This window comes from Phyllobates terribilis, unplaced genomic scaffold (assembly GCF_046119375.1).
Source record: "Phyllobates terribilis strain yellow unplaced genomic scaffold, ASM4611937v1 Scaffold_11__3_contigs__length_659146591, whole genome shotgun sequence".
In the NCBI taxonomy this organism is placed as follows: domain Eukaryota; kingdom Metazoa; phylum Chordata; class Amphibia; order Anura; family Dendrobatidae; genus Phyllobates; species Phyllobates terribilis.
In genome coordinates this window covers 234,079,603-234,103,530 of record NW_027362771.1, presented here as the reverse complement: position 1 = coordinate 234,103,530, position 23,928 = coordinate 234,079,603, and the positions used below count along the sequence as shown (strand labels likewise).

Genomic DNA, 23,928 nt, shown 5'->3' with positions numbered 1-23,928 from the left:
TTTTACATCAGTATTTGCAAGTCATAATCAGGAGTGGGTGATAAATACAGGAGTGGTGACGTGTTTCTATTATCCTTTTGCTCGGATTGTTCCACTCCTGGTTTTGGCTTACAAATATTGATGTAGAATACTGACCATGTGAATGTGTGAACTTGGCCTAATGATGGTACTGACCAGTTACTGCTCAGTAAATAATGCAGCAGTGCTGGTTTTGTTCTAATCCAGAGTTTACGATAACAGGTTGAACTTGATGGACCTATGTCTTTTTTCAACCTATTGCTCTCTGTGGGAAAAACAAGATAATCCTGTAGTTATGATACCTTTTAATGGCTAACAAAAATAAGATAAATGATGTTACAAGGCAAGCTTTCGAGACAACTTAGGTCTCTTCCTCAGGCATGGTATAACAAAATAGATGAAGAAACACAAATATATGCACAAAAAAAGAGTAGAGGCCTGGCATCATAAAATGACATTTAAATAAACAAACTGAGTTTAGAGAGCGAATCCTTAATTGGATTGGATTAGATTTAGTGGTGTGAAAGTTTTATGGTCTCAATATCCATGTAAGATCAGAGACCTGGTATCCTCACTGTCTCTGGAGCAAATTCCTCAGATTTTGTAGTGAGTCATATATGACAGATTTATTCCTGTGTGGAGGGTGTCAAAGACCCTAATCAGTTTGTATTCCAAAATCCTTCGATGTTTTTGTGATTTAAAGTTGCCTTTTAATATGACAACTTTCATAAGGTTGATGTTGTGTCCTGAACCACAGAAATGTTTGGCCACCGGCAAATGAGTTTTTTCTTATCTGTAATTATGTGGTGATGAGACCTCATCCTTGCTCTCAGTTTCTGTCCTGTTTCTCCCAAATAGAGACCCCAATAGGACATATAGTGCACAGAATTAAGTACGCCACATTTAAGAGGAACATGTGAATGTCACGGGAATATTATAGTCCTGCTGTGTGCTGGGAATCTGCATCCGGTCTTTGGTCTCTACATGAGTGCAGATTTTGCAGCTCTTCACATTGCTAGGAAAAGTTCCTCTTGGTGTATCTGAGGGCATTGAACTTCGAATCCTGATGTTTCTTAAGTTTGGAGGTTGCCTGAATATTGTTTTTAGTCAGTGTGGTAAAGTGCCTTGCTCTGCTCACAGAGGCAGATGCAGGAAAACATGTCTTGGGTTAACTTCCTGGAGGTTTATTGGGATATGGCATAAACCTCAACAGACTTCCACAACATAAACACGTCCTCTCCGGAATAACGGAAAACAAAAAGATAAAGTATAAAACAGTCCATAGGTGAGTGGGGTTTCGCCCGCTCCTGGTAGCATAATGAAGTTCCACCAAACACAAGTCCTACTGTGGAGCTCTCTGGCTTCCACAAACACCGCCTGGAGATTTCCTTCTCCAGACCACACCAGAGGAAAAAAACAGTCACTGAGCATTTAACCTTGCTCAGCCACACCCTGAGGTGGAGATATGGTGAATGACTTCCCGCCCTTCACAATGGTCATTCACAAAAAAAATCCTCCCTTTGAACATGGCGGTTTAACCTCCAACACATAACATGCTGAAGGAAATTGTAGGTTTAGTTCACTAAGGCTAATAACCGTAGTGAAACATATTCCCGCTCACATACTTCGCCAGTGACTCTGTCACACCAGTCATCCTTGTGTAGGATGTGGTGAAGTTTTTTAGCAGTTTTTCCTCAGTATCTCAAGCGGTGGGTTGTAGGTCACCACCAGATGAACACTATTTTTTTCCTCTTTTTCTCCGTACTGAAGTAATTGTCTTCTAGGCATCCTTGTGGCTCTAGTGCTCTGGTCATCAATGGAGGTGCAAAACCTGCACTCGTGTAGAGACCAAAGATTTCATCCTGTGCACTTACTACAAAGTCAGGTCCTGGCATTGGGGACACTTCTAGCCATTTTTGTTATGTTTAATAAAAATCATCTGTTTTTGTCTGCCTAGTGTTGTATTAAATAAAAAAAGAGAAGCCACAGATAGATTATAGTAGTATTTGCCCTAGAAAATCAGAGGAACTGAAAGATAGTGCAGTGTAAATCATTTCCATGGATACTTGTTTTGTCACTATCTGGTGCTCCCATGTTCTGAAATTTTTACTTTTATTCATATGCTTTTCATATTAACTTTGCAAGTGCAACAGAGTCCTCAGTTCCTCTTAGCTTCGCTCAGTCAGTTCCGCCCAGGCTTCTGGTGTGACAGTGAAGAGTAGAGGTGGTATTATACAGCACAGCCTCTGTCTCCATTGTTAATTGTGAAGCAAGGGCAGTGGGTAGAAGCAAAGAAGAACCTAGGGCTGCAAATGTACGAATATACAGTACAGACCAAAAGTTTGGATACACCTTCTCATTTAAAGATTTTTCTGTATTTTCTTGACTATGAAAATTGTACATTCACATCAAAACTATGAATTAACACATGTGGAATTATATACTTAACAAAAAAGTGTGAAACAACTGAAAATATGTCTTATATTCTAGGTTCTTCAAAGTAGCCACCTTTTGCTTTGATGACTGCTTTGCACACTCTTGGCATTCTCTTGATGAGCTTCAAGAGGTAGGCACTGGAAATGGTCTTCCAACAATCTTGAAGGAGTTCCCAGAGATGCTTAGCACTTGTTGGCCCTTTTGCCTTCACTCTGCGGTCCAGCTCACCCCAAACCATCTCGATTGGGTTCAGGTCTGGTGACTTTGGAGGCCAGGTCATATGGCGTAGCACCCCATCACTCTCCTACTTGGTCAAATAGCCCTTACACAGACTGGAGGTGTTTTTGGGGTCATTGTCCTGTTGAAAAATAAATGATGGTCCAACTAAACGCAAACCGGATGGAATAGCATGCCGCTGCAAGATGCTGTGGTAGCCATGCTGGTTCAGTATGCCTTCAATTTTGAATAAATCCTCAACAGTGTCACCAGCAAAGCACCCCCACACCATCACACCTCCATGGAACCAGGCATGTAGAGTCCATCCGTTCACCTTTTCTGCGTCGCACAAAGACACAGTGGTTGGAACCAAAGATCTCAAATTTGGACTCATCAGACCAAAGCACAGATTTCCACTGGTCTAATGTCCATTCCTTGTGTTCTTTAGGCCAAGCAAGTCTCTTCTGCTTGTTGCCTGTCCTTAGTAGTGGTTTCCTAGCAGCTATTTTATCATGAAGGCCTGCTGCACAAAGTCTCCTCTTAACAGTTGTTGAAGAGATGTGTCTGCTGCTAGAACTCTGTGTGGCATTGACCTGGTCTCTAATCTGAGCTGCTGTTAACCTGCAATTTCTGAGGCTGGTGACTCGGATAAACTTATCCTCAGAAGCAGAGTTGACGCTCGGTCTTCCTTTCCTGGGGCGGTCCTCATGTGAGCCAGTTTCTTTGTAGCGCTTGATGGTTTTTGCAACTGCACTTGGGGACACTTTCAAAGTTTTCCCAATTTTTCGGACTGACTGACCTTCATAATGATGGTCACTCGTTTTTCTTAGCAGCTTTTTTTCTTGGCATAATACAAATTCTAACAGTCTATTCAGTAGGACTATCAGCTGTGTATCCACCAGACTTCTGCACAACACAACTGATGGTCCCAACCCCATTTATAAGGGAAGAAATCCCACTTATTAAGCCTGACAAGGGCACACCTGTGAAGTGAAAACCATTTCCGGTGACTACCTCTTGAAGCTCATCAAGTGAATGCCAAGAGTGTGCAAAGCAGTCATCAAAGCAAAAAGTGGCTACTTTGAAGAACCTAGAATATAAGACATATTTTCAGTTGTTTCACACTTTTTTGTTAAGTATATAATTCCGCATGTGTTAATTCATAGTTTTGATGCCTTCAGTGTGAATGTACAATTTTCATAGTCAAGAAAATACAGAAAAATCTTTAAATGAGGTGTGTCCAAACTTTTGGTCTGTACTGTACTTGCAAAGCTAATTTGCGTACAATTAGAAGTCAAATTTCAGAGCATGGGAGCACCAGGTAGGACGTAACAGGTATTCTTGGAAAGATTTTACACTGTCCTATCCTGTAATACCTATGATTTGCCTAGGGAAAATGTTAATTACAGATACCATTTAAGCCCTTCCTATGGTGGCGTGGAGTATGTGTGCTAAGGGTGCCTTCATTAGTACTTTTCATGTTTAACAACCCAATATGTGACCAATCAGGCTGGAGAAGTTAATGCATAGTATTCAGGTTGACAATATATATTACTTGATGCTAAACCTCAGGATAACAATATTTCAGATTAAATAAAGCTGGTCTTTTAGGTACGTTCCTGCGAAGATTCTCTGTATAATGACTCTAGAAGCTTGTTGGGATTCCTCTGCAATCCAAAACGATTCAATGTTGCAACAACTAGACCAAAGGCTCTGTTGATTGTACTTGGAAACCCCCACATTCTCATGAAGGTGAGTGTGCAAAACCGTGTACAAGAGGGGAGGTTTACATATGGAATTTGTAATAATATTCTGGTCTGAATACATTAAACAGTTGTGTTAGTCGCAAGTTTCCTTTACTATCCAAGGTTATTTTCTAATTGCACCAGAACATTGAAGCTCAGGCTCTGTTCACACACATCTCTCTGGTATTCTGATCTAATCGCGACAAAGAACAGTTTCAGTTAATGTACCCATTGTTTAGGGATTATAACGTGCAGAATAATATGGTCTGATTCATGTAAAAGATTCCACTCTGAAATGAATTAACATGACTTCCACTATTACTACACATGGGAAAAAGGACCTGAGGTACTGTGATGCTTGACGGTGTGCAAACCCTTCAGAATGTTCCCACATTCCTGCAAAAATTTGACTTGTAGATAAAGACAACCAAATCAGTATAAAATATTATTTTGTCTTTTTTTTTATCAAGAAAAATTATCCAATTAGCCAATATTACATGTCTGTTAGTAGCAATAGTATATGAACCATTCAGATTAGCAGATAACTTATTACAGTGCCAATCAGGTGTGAGTGGGCGACCTGTATTATTTAAATGACAGGGATCTATGAAACTCCAATCTTCAGAACACGTGTTTGTGGAAGTGAATCATAATATGATCAAGGGAAGTTCCTGAGGGCCTCATTAGAAGAGTTGTTCATGCTCATCATCAAGCTGTAAAAGGTTACAAAACCAACTATAAAGGGTTTGGATTCCACCAATCCAGTCAGACAGATTGTGTACAAATGGATGACATTCAAGACCATTATTACCACCACTAGGTGTGGTCGACCAACAAAGATCACTTCAAGAGCAAGGCATATAATAAATGCCAAGTCTCGAAGGAACCCATGATAAACTCAAAGCAACTAAAGCCCTGTCTCACATTGACTGTTAATGTTTGAGTCCACTCACAAGAGGACACAGAACAACAATGCATAGCAGGATGGCAAGGAGAAGGCCACTGCTTTTCAAAAAGAACATTTGCTGCCTATGTGCAGTTGCTAAATATTACCTTAACAAGCCAGAAGGTGGATACTTGAGACCAAAATAGAGTTTTTTGGTTTAATTAAGAAGTGTTCTGTTTGGGGAATGAAAACCACTACATTATAACTCAATACCATTTGTGAAAACATGGTGGTGGTAGTATCATGGTTTGGGCCTGTTTTGCTACATCTGGGCCAGGACAGATTGTTATCATTGATGAACTCTGAATTTTATTAGTAAATTCTAAAGGTAAATGTCAGGACATACAGTACAGACCAAAAGTTTGGACACACCTTCTCATTTAAAGATTTTTCTGTATTTTCATGACTACGAAAATTGTACATTCCCACTGAAGGCATCAAAACTATGAATTAACACATGTGGAATTATATACTTAACAAAAAAGTGTGAAACAACTGAAAATATGTCTTATATTCTAGGTTCTTCAAAGTAGCCACCTTTTGCTTTGATGACTGCTTTGCACACTCTTGGCATTCTCTTGATGAGCTTCAAGAGGTAGTCACCGGAAATGGTTTTCACTTCACAGGTGTGCCCTGTCAGGTTTAATAAGTGGGATTTCTTGCCTTATAAATGAAGTTGGGACCATCAGTTGTGTTGTGCAGAAGTCTGGTGGATACACAGCTGACAATACTACTGAATAGACTGTTAGAATTTGTATTATGGCAAGAAAAAAGCAGCTAAGTAAAGAAAAACGAGTGGCCATCATTACTTTAAGAAATGAAGGTCAGTCAGTCTGAAAAATTGGGAAAACTTTGAAGGTGTCCCCAAGTGCAGTTGCAAAAACCATCAAGCGCTACAAAGAAATTGGCTCACATGAGGACCGCCCCAGGAAAGGAAGACCAAGAGTCACCTCTGCTCCTCGGGATAAGTTTATCCGAGTCACCAGCCTCAGAAATCGCAGGTTAACAGCAGCTCAGATTAGAGACCAGGTCAATGCCACACAGAGTACTAGTAGCAGACACATCTCTTCAACAACTGTTAAGAGGAGACTTTGTGCAGCAGGCCTTCATGGTCAAATAGCTGCTAGGAAACCACTGCTAAGGACAGGCAACAAGCAGAAGAAACTTGTTTGGGCTAAGGAACACAAGGAATGGACATTAGACCAGTGGAAATCTGTGCTTTGGTCTGATGAGTCCAAATTTGAGATCTTTGGTTCCAACCACCGTGTCTTTGTGCGACGCAGAAAAGGTGAACGGATGGACTCTACATGCCTGGTTCCCACCGTAAAGCATGGAGGAGGAGGTGTGATGGTGTGGGGGTGCTTTGCTGGTGACACTGTTGGGAATTTATTCAAAATTGAAGGCATACTGAACCAGCATGGCTACCACAGCATCTTGCAGCGGAATGCTATTCCATCCGGTTTGCTTTTAGTTGGACCATCTTTTATTTTTCAACAGGACAATGACCCCAAACACACCTCCAGGCTGTGTAAGGGCTATTTGACCAAGAAGGAGAGTGATGGGGTGCTACGCCAGATGACCTGGCCTCCACAGTCACCAGACCTGAACCCAATCGAGATGCTTTGGGGTGAGCTGGACCGCAGGGTGAAGGCAAAAGGGCCAACAAGTGCTAAGCATCTCTGGGAACTCCTTCAAGATTGTTGGAAGACCATTTCCGGTGACTACCTCTTGAAGCTCATCAAGAGAATGCCAAGAGTGTGCAAAGCAGTCATCAAAGCAAAAGGTGGCTAATTTGAAGAACCAAGATATTAAGACATATTTTCAGTTTTTTCACACTTTTTTGTTAAGTATATAATTCCACATGTGTTAATTCATAGTTTTGATGCCTTCAGTGTGAATGTACAATTTTCTTAGTCATGAAAATACAGAAAAATCTTTAAATGAGAAGGTGTGTCCAAACTTTTGGTCTGTACTGTATATCCAAGAGCTGAATCTCAAGATAACTTGGGTCATGCAACAAGATGACAACCCAGAGCACGCAAGTCGCTCTATTAAGGAATGGTTAAAGAATAACCTTATGAATAACTTTTATCCTATGGAAATGTTGTGGAAGGATCTAAAGCCAGCAGTTCATGGGAGAACAAACACCAATATAACAGAGTTGAAGCTGTTTTAAGCACTTTCCTTTTATTTATTTTTTTACAAATGTGCTGTTGCATAGTGGTTTATAGATTATCTATATATTTTCCATGGCATATGGGCACCTGCACATTAATTCAATACTATAGTATTGCTGTTATTGTTCAGTTATTTTTTTTTATAGATTTCATTATTGGTGGGAATTGTTCAGATTCATTTTGTTTCCACTTTAGTACATTAATAACAAATCAGCCACTGTCTGTCAAAAACTGGATCCGCCAGACAAGAGTGGGGTTTAGCCGTGTAACTGAAATTTTCACTGTAGTGCCCCTAAAAAGCTCTGGTCAGTCTTTAAAGGGACTCACAAAATGACTGTTCAGTACAAGTACAGGCGTGGCAAACATTTAAGTGTACCTCCCCACCTCCTTGTTTTCCATCTATCTCCACCCCTTTCTTCTTTGATTGACAGCTCTGGTTTGATAGAGCCAGAGAAGGGAGAAGATAGAGGGAAAACAAGCCGATGTGAAGGTGTAATTAATTATTTGGTCACTCCATGGTGCTCCGAGCGCCTGTACTCTGAACACTCATTCTGTGCTGACAGTCCATTTAAAAATCACTGCCCAATATGTTTAGGAGAGTTACTGGATAGTAATTGTCAACTAGAATTTGAGGGACTAAAACTGTACTGCTAGCTGTACCCATATTGCCTTTTAGAATATCACTTGCCATCTTAATCGCTCCTTTATGTAGACCATATCTTGTTTTGTGTGTCAGGCTTGTTCATGTATTTTTACTGCAATGTTTTCTTCTAACAAGGATCCGTGTGCATGTGCGCTGCTTGAATACAGCATTGTAAATGGAGCATACACTGGCTGTAATCTACCGCCCACTCTGGAATCTCTACAGCAGTGAGTTTCTTTTGGGATTGAATTTGATCATACAATCATATGTGATCAAATGTCTTAATCCAGAGAAATACATATTTTTCTTAATATGTAAATAGCTGTTAATACCTATAGGCAAGATGTCGATCTCTCCACTCTGTAATTACATGGCTCACACTGAGAAACCCGCTCTAACCTGTTGTAGGGGCGTGTTCTTCTTTCCCCTGCATGTACTGCCTGCTTGTGATTGGGCAATGTCATGAAGGGGGGAAAAAGACAGACTCTCTATATCCTGACCATAGATTTTTCAAAGGAATCGGTCAGCAGGATTTCACACCCCAAACTATTTATATTTGCGTGAAATGCAAGTCCAGCAATATCTTTGCATGGTCAGTCTGTGGTTCCATTATTGAGAAATCAGCGTTTTAATTGATATGGAGATGAGGCTGTAGATCTGAAGCCTCTGTCCACTTATTCCCCGCCCAGCGCTGCCTCCTCCGGCTTGACTGACAGCTTATGTTCTGTGTGACTTCTGGCATAGGAGCCATCCGTCAAGCACCAGGAGAAGGTGGCACTGAGCAGGGAATAGAGCTGGAGTGACACAGGCTTCAGAACTACTTTCTAATTTGCATATAAATTCAAACACTGATTACTCAGTAACGGAGAAAGGGACTAGGCATGTATAGGTATAGCTGGTCTAGTCTTTGAAAGTGCTAAATGCCAGTATAAATAGTTTGGGGTGTGAAATCCTTCTGACAATGTTACTACACTTGGAAGTTTTTTCCAGTACTATATTGTAAAATAAACTGTCAGTAGGCCCATGGAAAACAAGCCCTTTTTAGGCTATTTCAACTGAAAAAGAAAAAAGTTGGGAAAAGGGGAGGAAAAAAAACGAAAATTTGGCTATAATGGAAGGGGTAAAAAGGTATCAACTTATAGGACTTCTAAGTGGTATGCAATGTATACTACACTATTATCAAAACTATTACAGTAAAGCTTGTTCACGATAATCTTGCAGTGTAAAGAAGCCGACAAATGAGCAAAATGCTGGTTTGTTGGGTGAAATGATATTTTGTGCTGCCTAATAGATAATCGTTCTCATCTTTGCGTCGTCATGTGTGAACATGAACTATGCTGCCGAGAACAATGGAAGTCTATGCGTACTAAACGATTTATTACAAATAGTTCAGTACACATATGAAGCACGATCTGCCTGTATAAGCAGTCTATGAAACGACCACTGGTCGGCTGTCATTTTTCATTGTGTTGTGTAAATGCATAGCTAGTCTTAATTTTTACCTTTTCTATGATTTAAACTTTATTTAAAGGGAACCTCTTAGCTGATTCATGCTGAACTAACCACAGGAAGCATAACTCTGACATTGCCTCCTACATTCTAAACATAAAGAGTAAAACAAAGATATTTACGATGTACGAGCCGGTCTCTGATTTAGGCAGCATGAAGTGGTAAACAGGCTCACTTTATTTCCAACACTGATAAAACATTGTGGTCATATTAAGTATACAAGAAAACTGCTGTTAGATGAAATATTTGTATTTTCAGGTGTGATTAATCATTGGGAACATGGCTTCTGGCAGAAGATTTGGCTGGATAGATCCATCGCCATCCACCAGTTCTACATTCTTAAAATATGCTGGTTTTGCCATTTTGCCCTAGAAAAAATAAGGGTGATGGTATTAACGTGTCGGAGTGAAACACTTTGATCTAACACTTGCACTATTTTATTTTTCTTTTTGGAGGTAGTATATTTTCCATATCTACATAATTTGCCTTTAATGCAGTAACAATTATTATTCTGTAATAAACTGCTCTCTGGTTAGGGACGTTTATTTCTGTACGAACTCGAATTGACCTTCAATAACATGTAGGGTACAAAGAAAAATATCTTTTGTATTTTTTATGTAACTAGGGACCCTTCTCATCATGGTAACTGCCATTACTGCCTCCTTGTTGTTCACAGTATTTGTTAGTCACATAGTATGTTAATAAAAGCATATCAAGAGAGAAGTCTCTAATTTATTCCCTTTTGGGTTAAAACTTCCTTTTTTATCTTGTAGTTCTATCTAATGCAATTTTAAATTGTATTTCTTTTTATAATATTTACACATTTCATAGAAAACGTGGAAACACTTTTACTCTGGTTCTAGCTACACAAGTAAATATATAATTTTTATATAAACTTTAAAGGAGCAGAAAAGAAAGTAGAAAATTATATTCCTTTAGAGTAGAGCAGGTAATCTACATGATATGATTACTTGGGAATGGACTTTTGTAGTTAATATTGTCTTCCTGCTGTCTCCATGTTTCCTCTACGATAAAGAGGGTTAACTGCGTCAACTCCACTGTGCTGCTGTGTCCCTGTTCAATGGAGACAAGTGGGATAAGTGCAAGAGACCCCACCACCTTGAGGTCACCCTGGTTCAAGTCTGTTTCCATCAATGCCCTCATAAAAGAGAGTACATGTACATTAAGGCTGGAGCTACACAGCGTCTTTAGATGAGACACAGATCGTCCAGCCCTATATGCTGCTTATACATTATATCATAATACAAGTAAATAGGGTCATGTTGCCACCTTCAAGATCTCACAACCAAAAAGACGTAACTTGGATTTTTTTTACTTGCTTACCATGGAACCTTGTGGGTCGCAGTGTGACCCCATTCCCTTTTATTATGCTATGACATAACCGCGGCATACAATGATCTTTTGCCATGTGACCTGTGTTGCTGCCAAAGAAGAGTTGAAGGAAAAATAATATAGGAAAGAAAGAAACAGCTCAGGAACAGTTTGAGAACTGCTGTACAGGAAATGAAGACCTGCCTTCCCTGTGGTGCGACTGGCCAAGGGGCCATCTTAGAAGAGCGAACTGTTCCTCACCTGAGCTGTTCCTTCCTTCCTTTACCTGATATTTTCAGCAGGCACTCAGCACTCAACATTATCCAGATATGCCCTTCCTCCTCCTGGTATTTCTAGCTTCTCTGGTTTCCCGAGATCCTTCTGCAAATACCTTGTTTTATATGATTTTCGCTGTTATTTTACCCCATAATATAAGGTGGAATAAAAGTTCTGCAGTAATAGGGCTTGGATTTAATTGTGCAGTCAGGTTACTACTTTCTGGAATAATATAGTTGTTACTACTATTGCCTCTAAAGGACAAAGAATAAACTCACTTTCCAGGGCGTCCCTCCTGACAGCGCCATCAGGAGGTTGTCCTTCATATCCTTGATAGGGACAGGAAACACGCAAGAGGTTAAAAGACCCCTCCCTCCACCCCTACTCCAGTGTTTTTCCTGTCGCAATCAGGGACGGACACAGAAGAGGAGTACTTGCGTAGTTCCTGAGATCCGGATGCAGGAGGATCGGGGCTGGGTCTTCGCATTCCTCCCCTCCCTCCTGCTGAAGTCCAGAGGTCGAAACCCTGCTGTATCCAGGGATCCCTTAGCCTTGACCGATGTGAGCGCCAGAGGGATCTGTCTTCTCCGCAGAGGGGGCTCTCAGTTCCGGCGACTGCAGCCCTGCGCTCGGCTCCAGTGTGCGGCCAAGATGGCGGAAGCTGCACTTCCAATTACAGAGGGAGCGACACGCGGACCTCTAGTGACCGGCGTGTGTTCCACGGTGGAACGCACTTCCGGTCTATTTGAAGAAAAGGCGCCAGACTGAAAATTAAAGGGAGAACACCTTTTTTCTGACTATTCAGATGGAAGACAGGTGAGAGATACTACTTAAAGGGGGGATGTTGCTAAGGTTCAGGTTCATTCAGTTAACCAGTAATGGCGGATGTAACCACTGGTCGCTCTGAGGCTATGTCTGAACCTCCAGTCCAAGTAAGTTCTGAGCTCATTTCCCTCTGGTCACTTCTTTTTTTCCATCTGTCTATGGTAGTAAAAGTCTTGTGCTTCTTGTCATTTTAGGATAAGAAGGCACCTAAGAAAGACACGATGACTTCAGCTCCTAAGAAAAGGAGATGCGCCATCTGTAACAAAAAACTACCAGACACTTACGGAAAACAACTATGCTCCACTTGTATTGCAAAAGTGGTTAAAGAAGAACATTCCTCCTTCATGTCAGACTTAAGGGCTATAGTGAGAGAGGAAGTGCAGAGTACGGTTACGGATTTAGTTTCCCCGCAGGCTCCTCAGGGTACGCCCCGTCACAAAAGGCCACGCCAGGAGCTGGAATCCAGTTCAGAGGGGGAGGAGTTGTCAGTCTTCTCTGACTCCGATCAGGATAGGGAAGAGAAGAAAAAATATCTCTTCTCCTGGGAAGATACGGATACTCTGTTATCTGCAGTGAGGAATACCATGCAGATTGAGGACACTTACCAACCATCTTTTGTACACGATGAAATGTTTGAAGGGTTGAGAACCCGCAGGAATAAAGTATTAAAGAAATGTAGCAAAGAAAACTTCCATCCCATTTGAGGACTCGTCGTCTTTGAAAGATGCAATGGACAGGAAGGCAGTCAGTCTCCTTAAAAAAACCTGGGAAACTTCGGCAATAATAAAAGCCATTATCGTGTCCACTTCGGTAGCAAGATCTATGAGCATATGGCTGGAACAGCTGGAAGACCATCTAAAGACGAAGACTTCCAGAGAAGAGATCATCAACTCAATCCCACTTCTCAAAATGGCGACGGGCTTTGTCGCCGATGCCTCGGCAGAGTCAATCAGATTTGCGGCCCGGAATGGAGCCCTTTCTACAGCATCAAGAAGTGTAATATGGCTAAAAACCTGGTCGGGGGATAGTCAGTCCAAGAACAAATTATGCTCCATTCCTTTTTCTGGTCTCTGGGTTTTTGGTCCAGTATTGGATGAGATCCTGGACAAAGCTTCAGACGATAAGAAAGGGTTTCCAGAAGAAAAAGTTAAAAAGATATCTTCCTTTCAGAAACCTCGTTACCAGCAGCAGATATCAGAATATTCCGGGAAAGGGAAGTCGGGGTGTAGATGGAGCTACCAGAAAGGAGGTATCTCGAGAAATCCCCTTCCCCCTACAGGTGTTAGCACATGCAGAAAATGACGCCAGGAAAGCGGGTGGAAGACTCCATCATTTCCACAGAGCATGGACGGAGGTTACCAACAGCCCATGGATTCTCCAGTCCATTGCTCAGGGCTACAAAATAGAATTCGATTAGATCCCGCTGGGAAGATTCCATCTGACGATGACCCAGTTCGACCGGGTCCCCAAAAGGCTGCTAACAGATGTAAAAAAAAACTCATGGATTCATGAACAGTAATACCTGTACCAGAGACAGAACGCTTCCTAGGTTACTACTCAGGTCTTTTCTCCGTAAAGAAACCCGGAGGCAGTTTTCGCACAATAATAAATCTAAAATCACTAAACAAATCAGTAGTTTAACAAAAAATTCAAAATGGAATCAATCAGGTCGACCTAATCAGACGCAAACATGGTCATGTGCACAATAGATCTCAAAGAGACCTATTATCATGTTCCAATCCACCACCACTGTCAAAGGTTTTTACGGTTCGCACTAAAAGATACCATTCATCATTACCAGTTTACTTGTCTTCCGTTTGGTCTCTCTTCGGCTCCTCGCAGCTTTACCAAGCTGATGGCCGAAGTTATGGCATTCCTCAGAGAACAGGGAATATATCAATCCAGTATCTAAACGACTTCCTGGTGTTAGCAGAATCTCCTCAACAGCTGAAGATCAATCTAACATCAATACTGACCCTAAACAATTTAGGATGGATTATAAACTGGAAAAATCACACCTTATTCCAGAAAAAAGAAAAATCTTTTTGGGAATCCTCCTGGATTCGGAACAACAAATGTAATTTCTTCTGGAAAAGAAGCAGACGGAACTCGGGGTCAGGATCAAGAGATTCGCAAGGAGAAGGAAAGTCTCCATCCGAAAATGCATGAAAATCTTGGGTCTCATGACATCTTTCATACCAGGGGTCAGGTGGTGCCAATTCCATTCGAGACAGTTGCAGCAACAAATACTGTCATCTTGGAATCGGAAGATGGTCTTTCTGGACAAGAGAATTATTTTATCAACAATAACCAAGAGATCATTAACTTGGTGGATATCAAAGACCAACCTAGAGGAAGGCGACATGTGAAAACTAGCTCCATTCGTCACTCTCACTACCGATGCACGCAACAGTGGCTGGGGGCTCATGTGAACAACCAATACCTGCAAGGTACCTGGCAGAAGCAAGATCTTCCCAGTTCATCAAATCTGAGAGAACTTCAAGCCGTCTGGGAGGCCTTAAAAAAGTGCCAAGATCAGCTAAAAGGTCATCATGTCAGAATCTTGACAGAAAACATGACAGTAGCCTTCCTCAAACATAAGGGAGCTCCACGGCACCACCTGCTACAATCTTTGGGGGGAAAAAATTTTCAGTGGGCAGAAAGATCAATCCTTTCAATAACAGCAGTACACTTAAAAGGTTCCCACAATGCAGTAGCAGATTTTCTCAGTCAAAAAACAATTCTGCAGTCAGATTGGGAGTTAAACTGGGAAGTGTTTCATTACATAACACATCAGTGGGGCATTCCCCAATGGGATCTGTTCGCCACACGAAAAAACACAAAGGCGGAAAAATTATTTTCCCTCAATCCAGGGGACAGGCTGGCAGGGATAGACGCCTTATACCAAAGATGGAACATGGATCTGGCATACGCATTTCCCCCTTTACCCTTAATACTGTTAGTACTAAGGAAGATTCAGGAGGACCGGGCCAGGGTAATAATAATCCTTCCTTTCTGGCCCAAGAGAAGTTGGTTCCCCTTACTAAGAAAGATCCGATAATCCTCTCAGAGAGATGGAATTTGCTGTTCCAAGGTCCGGTGTACCATCCCGATGTGAAAACTCTCCAGCTTTCGGCTTGGATCCTGAAAGGCAGATACTGAGATCTAGAGGCCTGTCAGATGCTGTAATCTCAACCATGCAGAATAGTAGGAAACCAGTGACTTCGGCCATCTACACAAAAATATGGAAAAAGTTTTGTTCTCAGTATCAGCCAACATCAGAGAGTTCTATTCCAGACTATCCAAAAATCCTAGAATCCTTACAGACAGGGTTTGAAAAAGTTCTAAGACCCAGCACATTGAATGTACAGATTGCAGCATTAAGTGCCTTCCTGGACTATCCTCTAGCCCACCATCCATGGGTGGAGAGATTCATTAAAGCTACAACAAGGTTCAGACCAACGTTTAAATACCACGTGCCTTCATGGGACTTAAACAATAGTCCTCAGGAGCCTATGCAACGAACCCTTCGAACCCATCGAGGAATCAAGCATAAAATTCCTTTCGCTTAAGACAGTGTTTCTGGTCGCAATAACCACGGCAAGACGTATTCGGGAAATTCAAGCATTTTCAATCAGAGACCCATATCTGAACTGCCTAGGTGACTGTATTATCCTCAGATTAGATCCAGCATTCTTACCCAAAGTAGTTACACCTTTCCATATGAATCAGGAGGTGGTCCTTCCCTCTTTTTGTCAGGACTATAAAAATGATCAAGAATTGACCTTCCATTCACTAGACGTTAGGAGATCCGTGCTACAGTACCTAAAGGTCACAAAAGACTGGCGTTTAGATTCCAACCTGTTCATACAGTTTGGGGGAAAAAATAAGGGAAAAAAAAGCAACAAAATCTACCTTGGCAAGATGGGTCACTTCAGTAATAAGTCTGGCCTATTCATCTGAGGGGAAATCTCATCCAGAGAATATTACAGCCCATTCTACCAGAGCTATGTCCACATCATGGGCAGAAAGAGCAGGGGCATCTGTGGACCAAATCTGCAAGGTCGCAACTTGGTCAAATTTAAGCATCTTCTGCAAACATTACAAATTAGACATTCTGTCAGGTCAGGATATGGCCTTCGGAAGGAAGGTCCTCCAGGCAGTAGTCCCACCCTAAAATGTATACTCTGGTATTCTCCTGATGATGCTGACAGGAGGGACGTCCTGGAAAGTAGGCATTAGACCTAACGTTAATAGGGTTTCCGGGAGTCCCTCATGACAGCATCCATTACATTCCCTCCCTAGATATTCCTTAAACGACCTTGTGATGTTAACATGGTTTGTAGAAAAGCAAATAAAATAGAGTTGCATCCATCCTGGTGTGGTACTTGAAAAATCACCTCTTGTGTGTTTCTTGTCCCTATCAAGGATATGAAGGACAACCTCCTGATGGTGCTGTCATGAGGGACTCCTGGGAACCCTATTAACGGTAGGTCTAATGCCTACTTTCCTCCCTCCCTTTTTTTATAAGATGAAGAGCTGAACTTGGTCATCATCTATGGTGCATCTGCAAAAAGGATGCCTAGAAGCTGGCTGCAAAGAAGGATAAACTGAAAGGAAAGAGTGCTCTCTGAGACACAATGGTGAAGCAGAGCTTAGTACTGAGGACAGTAGGATTGTGATGGTGGCAGTGGGGGAAGTTGCTTGGATGTGACTGGTGGTACTATAAGCATCCTTTACCTGATATTTTCAGCAAACTCTAAGCATTAGTGTTTGCTTGCATCTGCATATAAAATAAGCAAGTGCAATATGGAAAAAATCGCTTTGCACTCGCACCAACATTATTAATTCAGGCAGTGTTCATCTACAAGTTTTTCCTCGCCTGGAATTGTGAAGAAGAAAAAAATCGCAACATGCTGCGTATGGCCACGTAAAACGGCCGAGACTCACCAATGTAAGTCAGTGTGTGTGAGGAAAAAAAATCGCACCGACCATGCGTGTGCCGTCAGATTCTTACGCACGCATCTCATAGGAAACCCGACATTTCATCAGCCTAGTAAAGTAAATTCACAGCCTGAACCGTCAGAATAGATAGAAAGATGTCAGTGAGATATATAATTAGTGCAGTGCTATTATTTAGCTAATAAATATAAATGAAAAAAATGGTGTGGGTCCCCCCTTATTTTTAATATCCAGCTGAGGGAAAGCAGACAGCTGGGGGCTGGTGTTATTCTGGAAAGAGGCCAATATCTATGAAGCTTCCCAACCTATTAATAACAACTCATCGCTGTCTATGTAGCCTTTACTGGTTATCAAAAAAAGGGAGTCACAAAAAAAAAAAAAAAAAATTACATGGGGTTCCCCCTTATTTTTAATAACCAGCAAAGGCTAGGCAAACAGCTGCGGGCTGATATTAATAGGCTGGGAAGGGGCCATGGATATTGTCCACCTCCCAGACTCATAACACCAACTCTCAGCCACCCCAGAAATGGCACATCCATTAGATCCAGCAATTCTGGCGCTTAGCCTCAGCTCTTCCCGCTTGCCCTGATGCGTTGGCAAGCTGGGTAATGGTTTTGGGGTTGATGTCATCTGTGGTAATATCTGCTGATATCATGCCGAGGGTTTAGTAAAGGAGGTGTCTATAAGACACCCCCCATTACTAACCCCATAGGCAAAAGCAATAAAAACTAATTGTAAGAAGTTCCCCCCCGACCCTCTTTTACCCATTTATTACCATTAAAAAATAAAATAATCCAAAGGGGTTTGCCGTAAATCCATCCCACGACGATCCCCGACTTTGCTACATCCGAATGCAGTGCTGAGCGGTGATATCAGTAATGTGACCGCTCAGCACAGCAGCTGGAACACAATGACAGTAGCTTGTGAATCTGGTTGCTGCGATGAGCACAGATGTCCGTAAGGTTACCGTAGTCCACAGCCGATGAACTGCGGTAATCTTACTGACATTACCGCTTGCGGAGTGAGAAATTTCTCACCGCTCAGCACTGCATTTGGATGTAGCAGAGTCGGGGATCAACGTGGGATGGATTTACGATGGGATATCCAATATTCATGGACCTTTGCCAGCCTATTAACTCCTTTCCGATGTGGTCAATAATGGTACACACCACGTCGGAAAGGACTGTTAAGCGGGGGCTCCGACATTGAGCCCGCACTGAACTGGGCACATGTCAGCTGATTATTACAGCTGACATGCCCGCAACAGCCGCGATCTGTCAATCTCTGACAGTGGCATTTAACAGCGCCGCACTAGAAGCACAGCATTAGCCCCGTCACTTGATCGCAAGTCAATTATGCGTGGGCATAACAACCCGGGGTCTGCAGCAGACCCCTGTGGTTGTCATGTCTCGCTTGCTATGAGCACCACCCAGTGGTTGGCGCTCATAGCAAGTGAGCATTTCTACTACATAGAGGCAATCTGCTCTTCGCCTCTATGTAGCAGAGGCGATCAGACAGCTGCTGCTTCTAGTCTCCTATGGAGACTATTAAAGCATGCAAAAAGTGTAAAAAAAAAAAAGTGTTTTTAAAAATGTAAAAAAATATAAAAGTTTAAATTACCCCTCTTTTGCCCCATTCAAAATAAAATAATAAAAAATAAACCCCATATACACATATTTGGTAGCATCGCGTTCATAATCGCCCGATCTATCAATATGAAAAAAAGAATCCTATCGGTAAACGGCGTAAAACGAGAAAAAAATTCCAAACGCCAGAATGACGTTTTTTTGGTCGCTGCAACACTGCAATAAAAGGCGATCAAAACATTGGATCTACCCCAAAATAGTATCAATAAAAACGTCAGGCCGGCGCACAAAAAACAAGCCCTCACCTGGCCCCAGATCCCGAAAAATGGAGGCGCCACGGGTCTCGGAAAATGGCACTATTTTTTTTTTTTTTTTTTTTTAAGCAAACTGGAATTTTTTTTCACCACTTAAAAAAGAACCTATACATGTTTGGTGTCTACGAACTCGTAATGACCTGGATAATAATAATGGCAGGTCAGTTTTAGCATTCAGTGAACATGGTAAAAAAACAAACAAACTGGAATTGCATTTTTTTTGCAATTTCACTGCACTTGGAATTTTTTTCCCGTTTTCCAGTATACAATATGGTAAAACCAGTGATGGCGTCTAAAAGTACAACTCATCCCTCAAAAAATAAGCCCTCACATGGCCATATTGAACAAAAAATAAAAAGTTCTAGCTCTGGAAAGCATGGGAGCAAAAAACAGAAAATACTACTGTCATTAAGGGGTTAATATCAGCTTGCAGCTGTGTGCTTAGTTTTTGCTGGTTATTAAAAATAGAGGGAACCCCATGTCATTTTTTTTTGGAATCCCCCATTTTTAATTACCAGTAAAGGCTGTGCAGACAGCTGTGAGCTGATATTAATAGCCTGGGAAGCTTCATGGATATTGGCCTCTTCCGAGAATATTAACATCAGCCCCCAACTCTCTGCTTTTCCTCAGCTGGGGGACCCCACGCCATTTTTTTCCTTTATTTATTAGCTAAATACATGTACAAAAGCTGCACAGCACTGCATTAATTATATATCTCACTGACCTATACAGATATAGATAGATGATAGTAAGAAATATTTAGATTTGAGAGTCCTCAGTAGTTGATACCATCTTTTCAGTTAGCCATTAAAAGGTAACAGGTTGCAAGCTTTCAAGACTACTCAGGCCTCTTCATCAGGCTAGTATTAGCCTGATGAAGAGGCTTGGGTAGTCTCGAAAACTTGCAGCCTGTTACCATCTTTTCAATTAGCTATTAAAAGGTATCAACCACTGAGGATTCTCAAATCTAAATATTTTTCTATCTACTGCCTAACACTGTATAAATTTTATATATACACTGCTCAAAAAATAAAGGGAATACTCAAATAACACATCCTAGATCTGAATGAACAACAAAATCACACACAAATCATCAATGGAAATCAAATTTATTAACCAATGGAGGCCTGGATTTGGATTCACCCCCAAAATTAAAGTGGAAAAACACACTACAGGCTGATCCAACTTTGATGGAATGTCCTTAAAACAAGTCAAAATGAGGCTCAGTATTGTGCGTGGCCTCCACGTGCCTGTATGACCTCCCTACAACACCTGGGCATGCTCCTGATGAGGTTGCGGATGGTCTCCTGTGGGATCTCCTCCCAGGCCTGGACTAAAGCATCCGTCAACTCCTGGACAGTCTGTGGTGCAATGTGACATTGGTGGACTGAGCGAGACATGATGTCCCAGATGTGCTCAATTGGATTCAGGTCTGGGGAACAGGCGGGCCAGTCCATAGCTTCAATGCCTTCATCTTGCAGGAACTGCTGACACACTCCAGCCACATGAGGTCTGGCATTGTCCTGCATTAAGAAGAACCCAGGTCCAACCGCAACAGAATATGGTCTCACAAGGGGTCTGAGGATCTCATCTTGGTACCTAATGGCAGTCAGGTTACCTCTGGCGAGCACATGGAGGGCTGTGCGGCCCTCCAAAGAAATGCCACCCCACACCATTACTGACCCACTGCCAAACTGGTCATGCTGAAGAATGTTGCAGGCAGCAGATCGCTCTCCACGGCGTCTCCAGACTCTGTCACGTCTGTCACATGTGCTCAGTGTGAACCTGCTTTCATCTGTGAAGAGCACAGGGCGCCAGTGGCGACTTTGCCAATCCTGGTGTTCTGTGGCAAATGCCAAGCATCCTGCACGGTGTTGGGCTGTGAGCACAACCCCCATCTGGGGACTTCGGGCCCTCATACCACCCTCATGGACTCGGTTTCTAACTGTTTGTGCAGACACATGCACATTTGCGGCCTGCTGGAGGTCATTTTGCAGGGCTCTGGCAGTGCTCCTCCTGTTCCTCTTTGTACAAAGGCGGAGGTAGCGGTCCTGCTGCTGGGTCGTTGCCCTCCTACAGCCTCCTCCACGTCTCCTGGTGTTCTGGCCTGTCTCCTGGTAGCGCCTCCAGCCTCTGGACACTACGCTGACAGCCACAGCAAACCTTCTTGCCACAGCTCGCATTGATGTGCCATCATGGATGAGCTGCACTACCCGAGCACCTTCTGTGGGTTGTAGAGTCCGTCTCCTGCTACGAGTGTGAAAGCACAACCAACATTCAAAAGTGACCAAAACATCAGCCAGAAAGCATTGGTACTGAGATGTGGTCTGTGGTCCCCACCTGCAGAACCACTCCTTTATTGAGGGTGTCTTGATAATTGCCAATAATTTCCATCTATTGTCTATTCCATTTGCACAACAGCATGTGAAATTGATTGTCAATCAGTGTTGCTTCCTAAGTGGACAGTTTGATTTCACAGAAGTTTGAATTACTTAGTTATATTCTGTTGTTTAAGTGTTCCCTTTATTTTTTTGAGCAGTGTATATGTATATATATGTAGATCTCATTTTATTTTTTTTTCCTAGTAACAAATATAAGATTGTTTTATTAGTTTGACAACTAGATTGAAATGACAGAGAATTACTGTATGTAAAAGCTGATGTTAAAACACATTTCATACGGATTTACATACTCATGTCATACGGATGGTAGGTGAGGAAAAAACCGCACACTCACATAGCACTCGCATGACATGGATCCTAGGTGAGAAAAAAAGCATGACACTCGCTTGACATTCTCCAACTTTTCTGGCTGAGAATCTCCGCTACTTTATATATGCAGATGTGAGTGTACCCTTATCCTGGTGTTTCTAGCTTTGGTGTCCTGAGATCCTTCAGCAAATACATTGTTTTATTTGATTTGCACTGTCTCTTTACTCCATAATATAAGATGAAATAAAAGTTCTGCAGTAATGGCTTGCATTTAATCATGGTCAAGTTGCTCCTTTCTGGAATAATAGTTCTAGTCTACTACTAATACATAAGGACAAATTGTTTATCTCACTCCACTCCCTCCATTTTCTGTTGCAGTTACATGACCCCTCTTGCTTTCAAATTCCCGTCATTGCACGGCGAATAAGCCTCCTTACCTTGGCATGCCAGAGTCTGTGTGTCACTCTCCACAAGGAGAAATGTTACCCCTTAGACCAGGGGTCTCAAACTCGGCAGGGTATATGGGCCGCACACGGAAAAAATTTAATTTGGGAGGCCGCATTCTTTGCAGGACAAAGTGACATTTTTAGTGATACCATTTTTTTTTATATATACCTTTTGAACATTTTTGCTGTTTTATTTTTTATAGCTTGGGTCGTTATGGATGTGGTGATAATAAAACATGCACTTTTTTTGTTTACTTTACTTTAGATATAAAGCAGCATTTTTAGTGGCAAAATAATTTCTCATGCTTTATTTTGAAGTTTTTCTGCCAAAATCTTGTAGTAATGTGCCCCACCCTGGTCTGCATCTTGTAATGTCCCCCATCTTTGTCCCCATCTTGTCATAATGTCACATACCGTCCCCATCTTTTAGGACTGGCCCCCATCTTTTAGGACTGTCCCCAGCCTGGTCCCCATCTTGGAGGACTGTCCCCAGCCTGGTCCCCATCTTGGAGGACTGTCCCCAGCCTGGTCCCCATCTTGGAGGACTGTCCCCAGCCTGGTCCCCATCTTGGAGGACTGTCCCCAGCCTGGTCCCCATCTTGGAGGACTGTCCCCAGCCTGGTCCCCATCTTGGAGGACTGTCCCCAGCCTGGTCCCCATCTTGGAGGACTGTCCCCAGCCTGGTTCCCATGTTGGAGGACTGTCCCCAGCCTGGTTCCCATGTTGGAGGACTGTCCCCAGCCTGGTCTCCATCTTGGAGGACTGTCCTCAGCCTGGTCCCCATCTTGGAGGACTGTCCCTTGTGCCGTTCTACACGTACAAGAGAAAAAAAAAGATTCTTCTCACCTGTCCTCCGTTCCCTCGGTGTCCTTTCTGCACCTGTGGCCCTCAGGCACCATAGACCCCGATCACGGCCCGGTCCAGGAGCTGCCGGCAGCTGCGCTTCAGTTCAGTGTATTGCCGCGCAGAGACTGGCTCTCTGCACAGCAATACCAGTGCCAGCCGCCAGCCTATCAGAGGCCAGCAGCTGACATCTGTGCGTGTCAGTGACGTCATACGCTGCTGCGCTGGGACGCTGATGTCAGTTGCTGGCCTCTGATATGCCGGCGACTGGCACTGGTATTGCTGTGCAGAGAGCCAGTCTCTGCGCGGCAATACACTGAACTGGACCGGGCCGCGATCGGGGTCTATGGTGCCTGCGGGTCGCATGAAACAGCCTGAAGGGCCGCGTGTTTGAGACCGCTGCCTTAGACCAAATTCCAGTGAGGCACTAAATTTCAGTCTAATGAACCTGGTCCACTGTGTACTGCATGCCTGGTACCTGGGCAATTCACCCTGCCACTTGCAGAGGCAGACACACTGAGGCAGATTCATTAAGAGTCTTGTGTTGCACACATTAGCCTTAATGAAGGGCTTGCTGGATGGAGTATGATGGACTAAAAACATTCAGAGAATTAGTTTAGGGGCTGGAGTAGCTTTTCTGGCGTAAAAAAACATGACACTTTTGATTAATTTGAAAAGTGGATCTGCTTCAAACTTGCATGAAAATACCAAAAGTTGCATAATTTTTGCGCAATTCTGCGTTTTGCAAAAATATTGCAAATTTTAAAACGGTTTACGCTACTTTTCTGGCAGAAAATCTTTGAATCAGGCACTGTGTATTCTATGCAAAACAGACCTTTATGTTTTACAACATGGTGGTTAGCCTTTATAGTAGTGTATTGGTTTGAGAATAACCTCCAGGTTCATGATGAACCATCTAGCCAGGAAGCTTTTTTGCTTCTTT

The 23,928-nt window shown here is 42.5% G+C and overlaps 1 protein-coding gene across 1 annotated transcript in view; it reads left to right on the top strand.

Moving 5' to 3' along the window:
• The window catches only part of MOV10L1 (Mov10 like RNA helicase 1), a 190,710-nt gene extending 180,405 nt beyond the window's left edge, over window positions 1–10,305 (top strand). The window contains exons 24-26 of the mRNA XM_073650723.1: window positions 4,282–4,422; window positions 8,317–8,408; window positions 9,949–10,305. Coding sequence (XP_073506824.1) covers window positions 4,282–4,422; window positions 8,317–8,408; window positions 9,949–9,958 — 243 coding nt within the window. The 3' untranslated portion in view covers window positions 9,959–10,305. The remainder of the gene's footprint in view (window positions 1–4,281; window positions 4,423–8,316; window positions 8,409–9,948) is intronic.
• The last annotated feature ends 13,623 nt before the right edge of the window (window positions 10,306–23,928 follow it).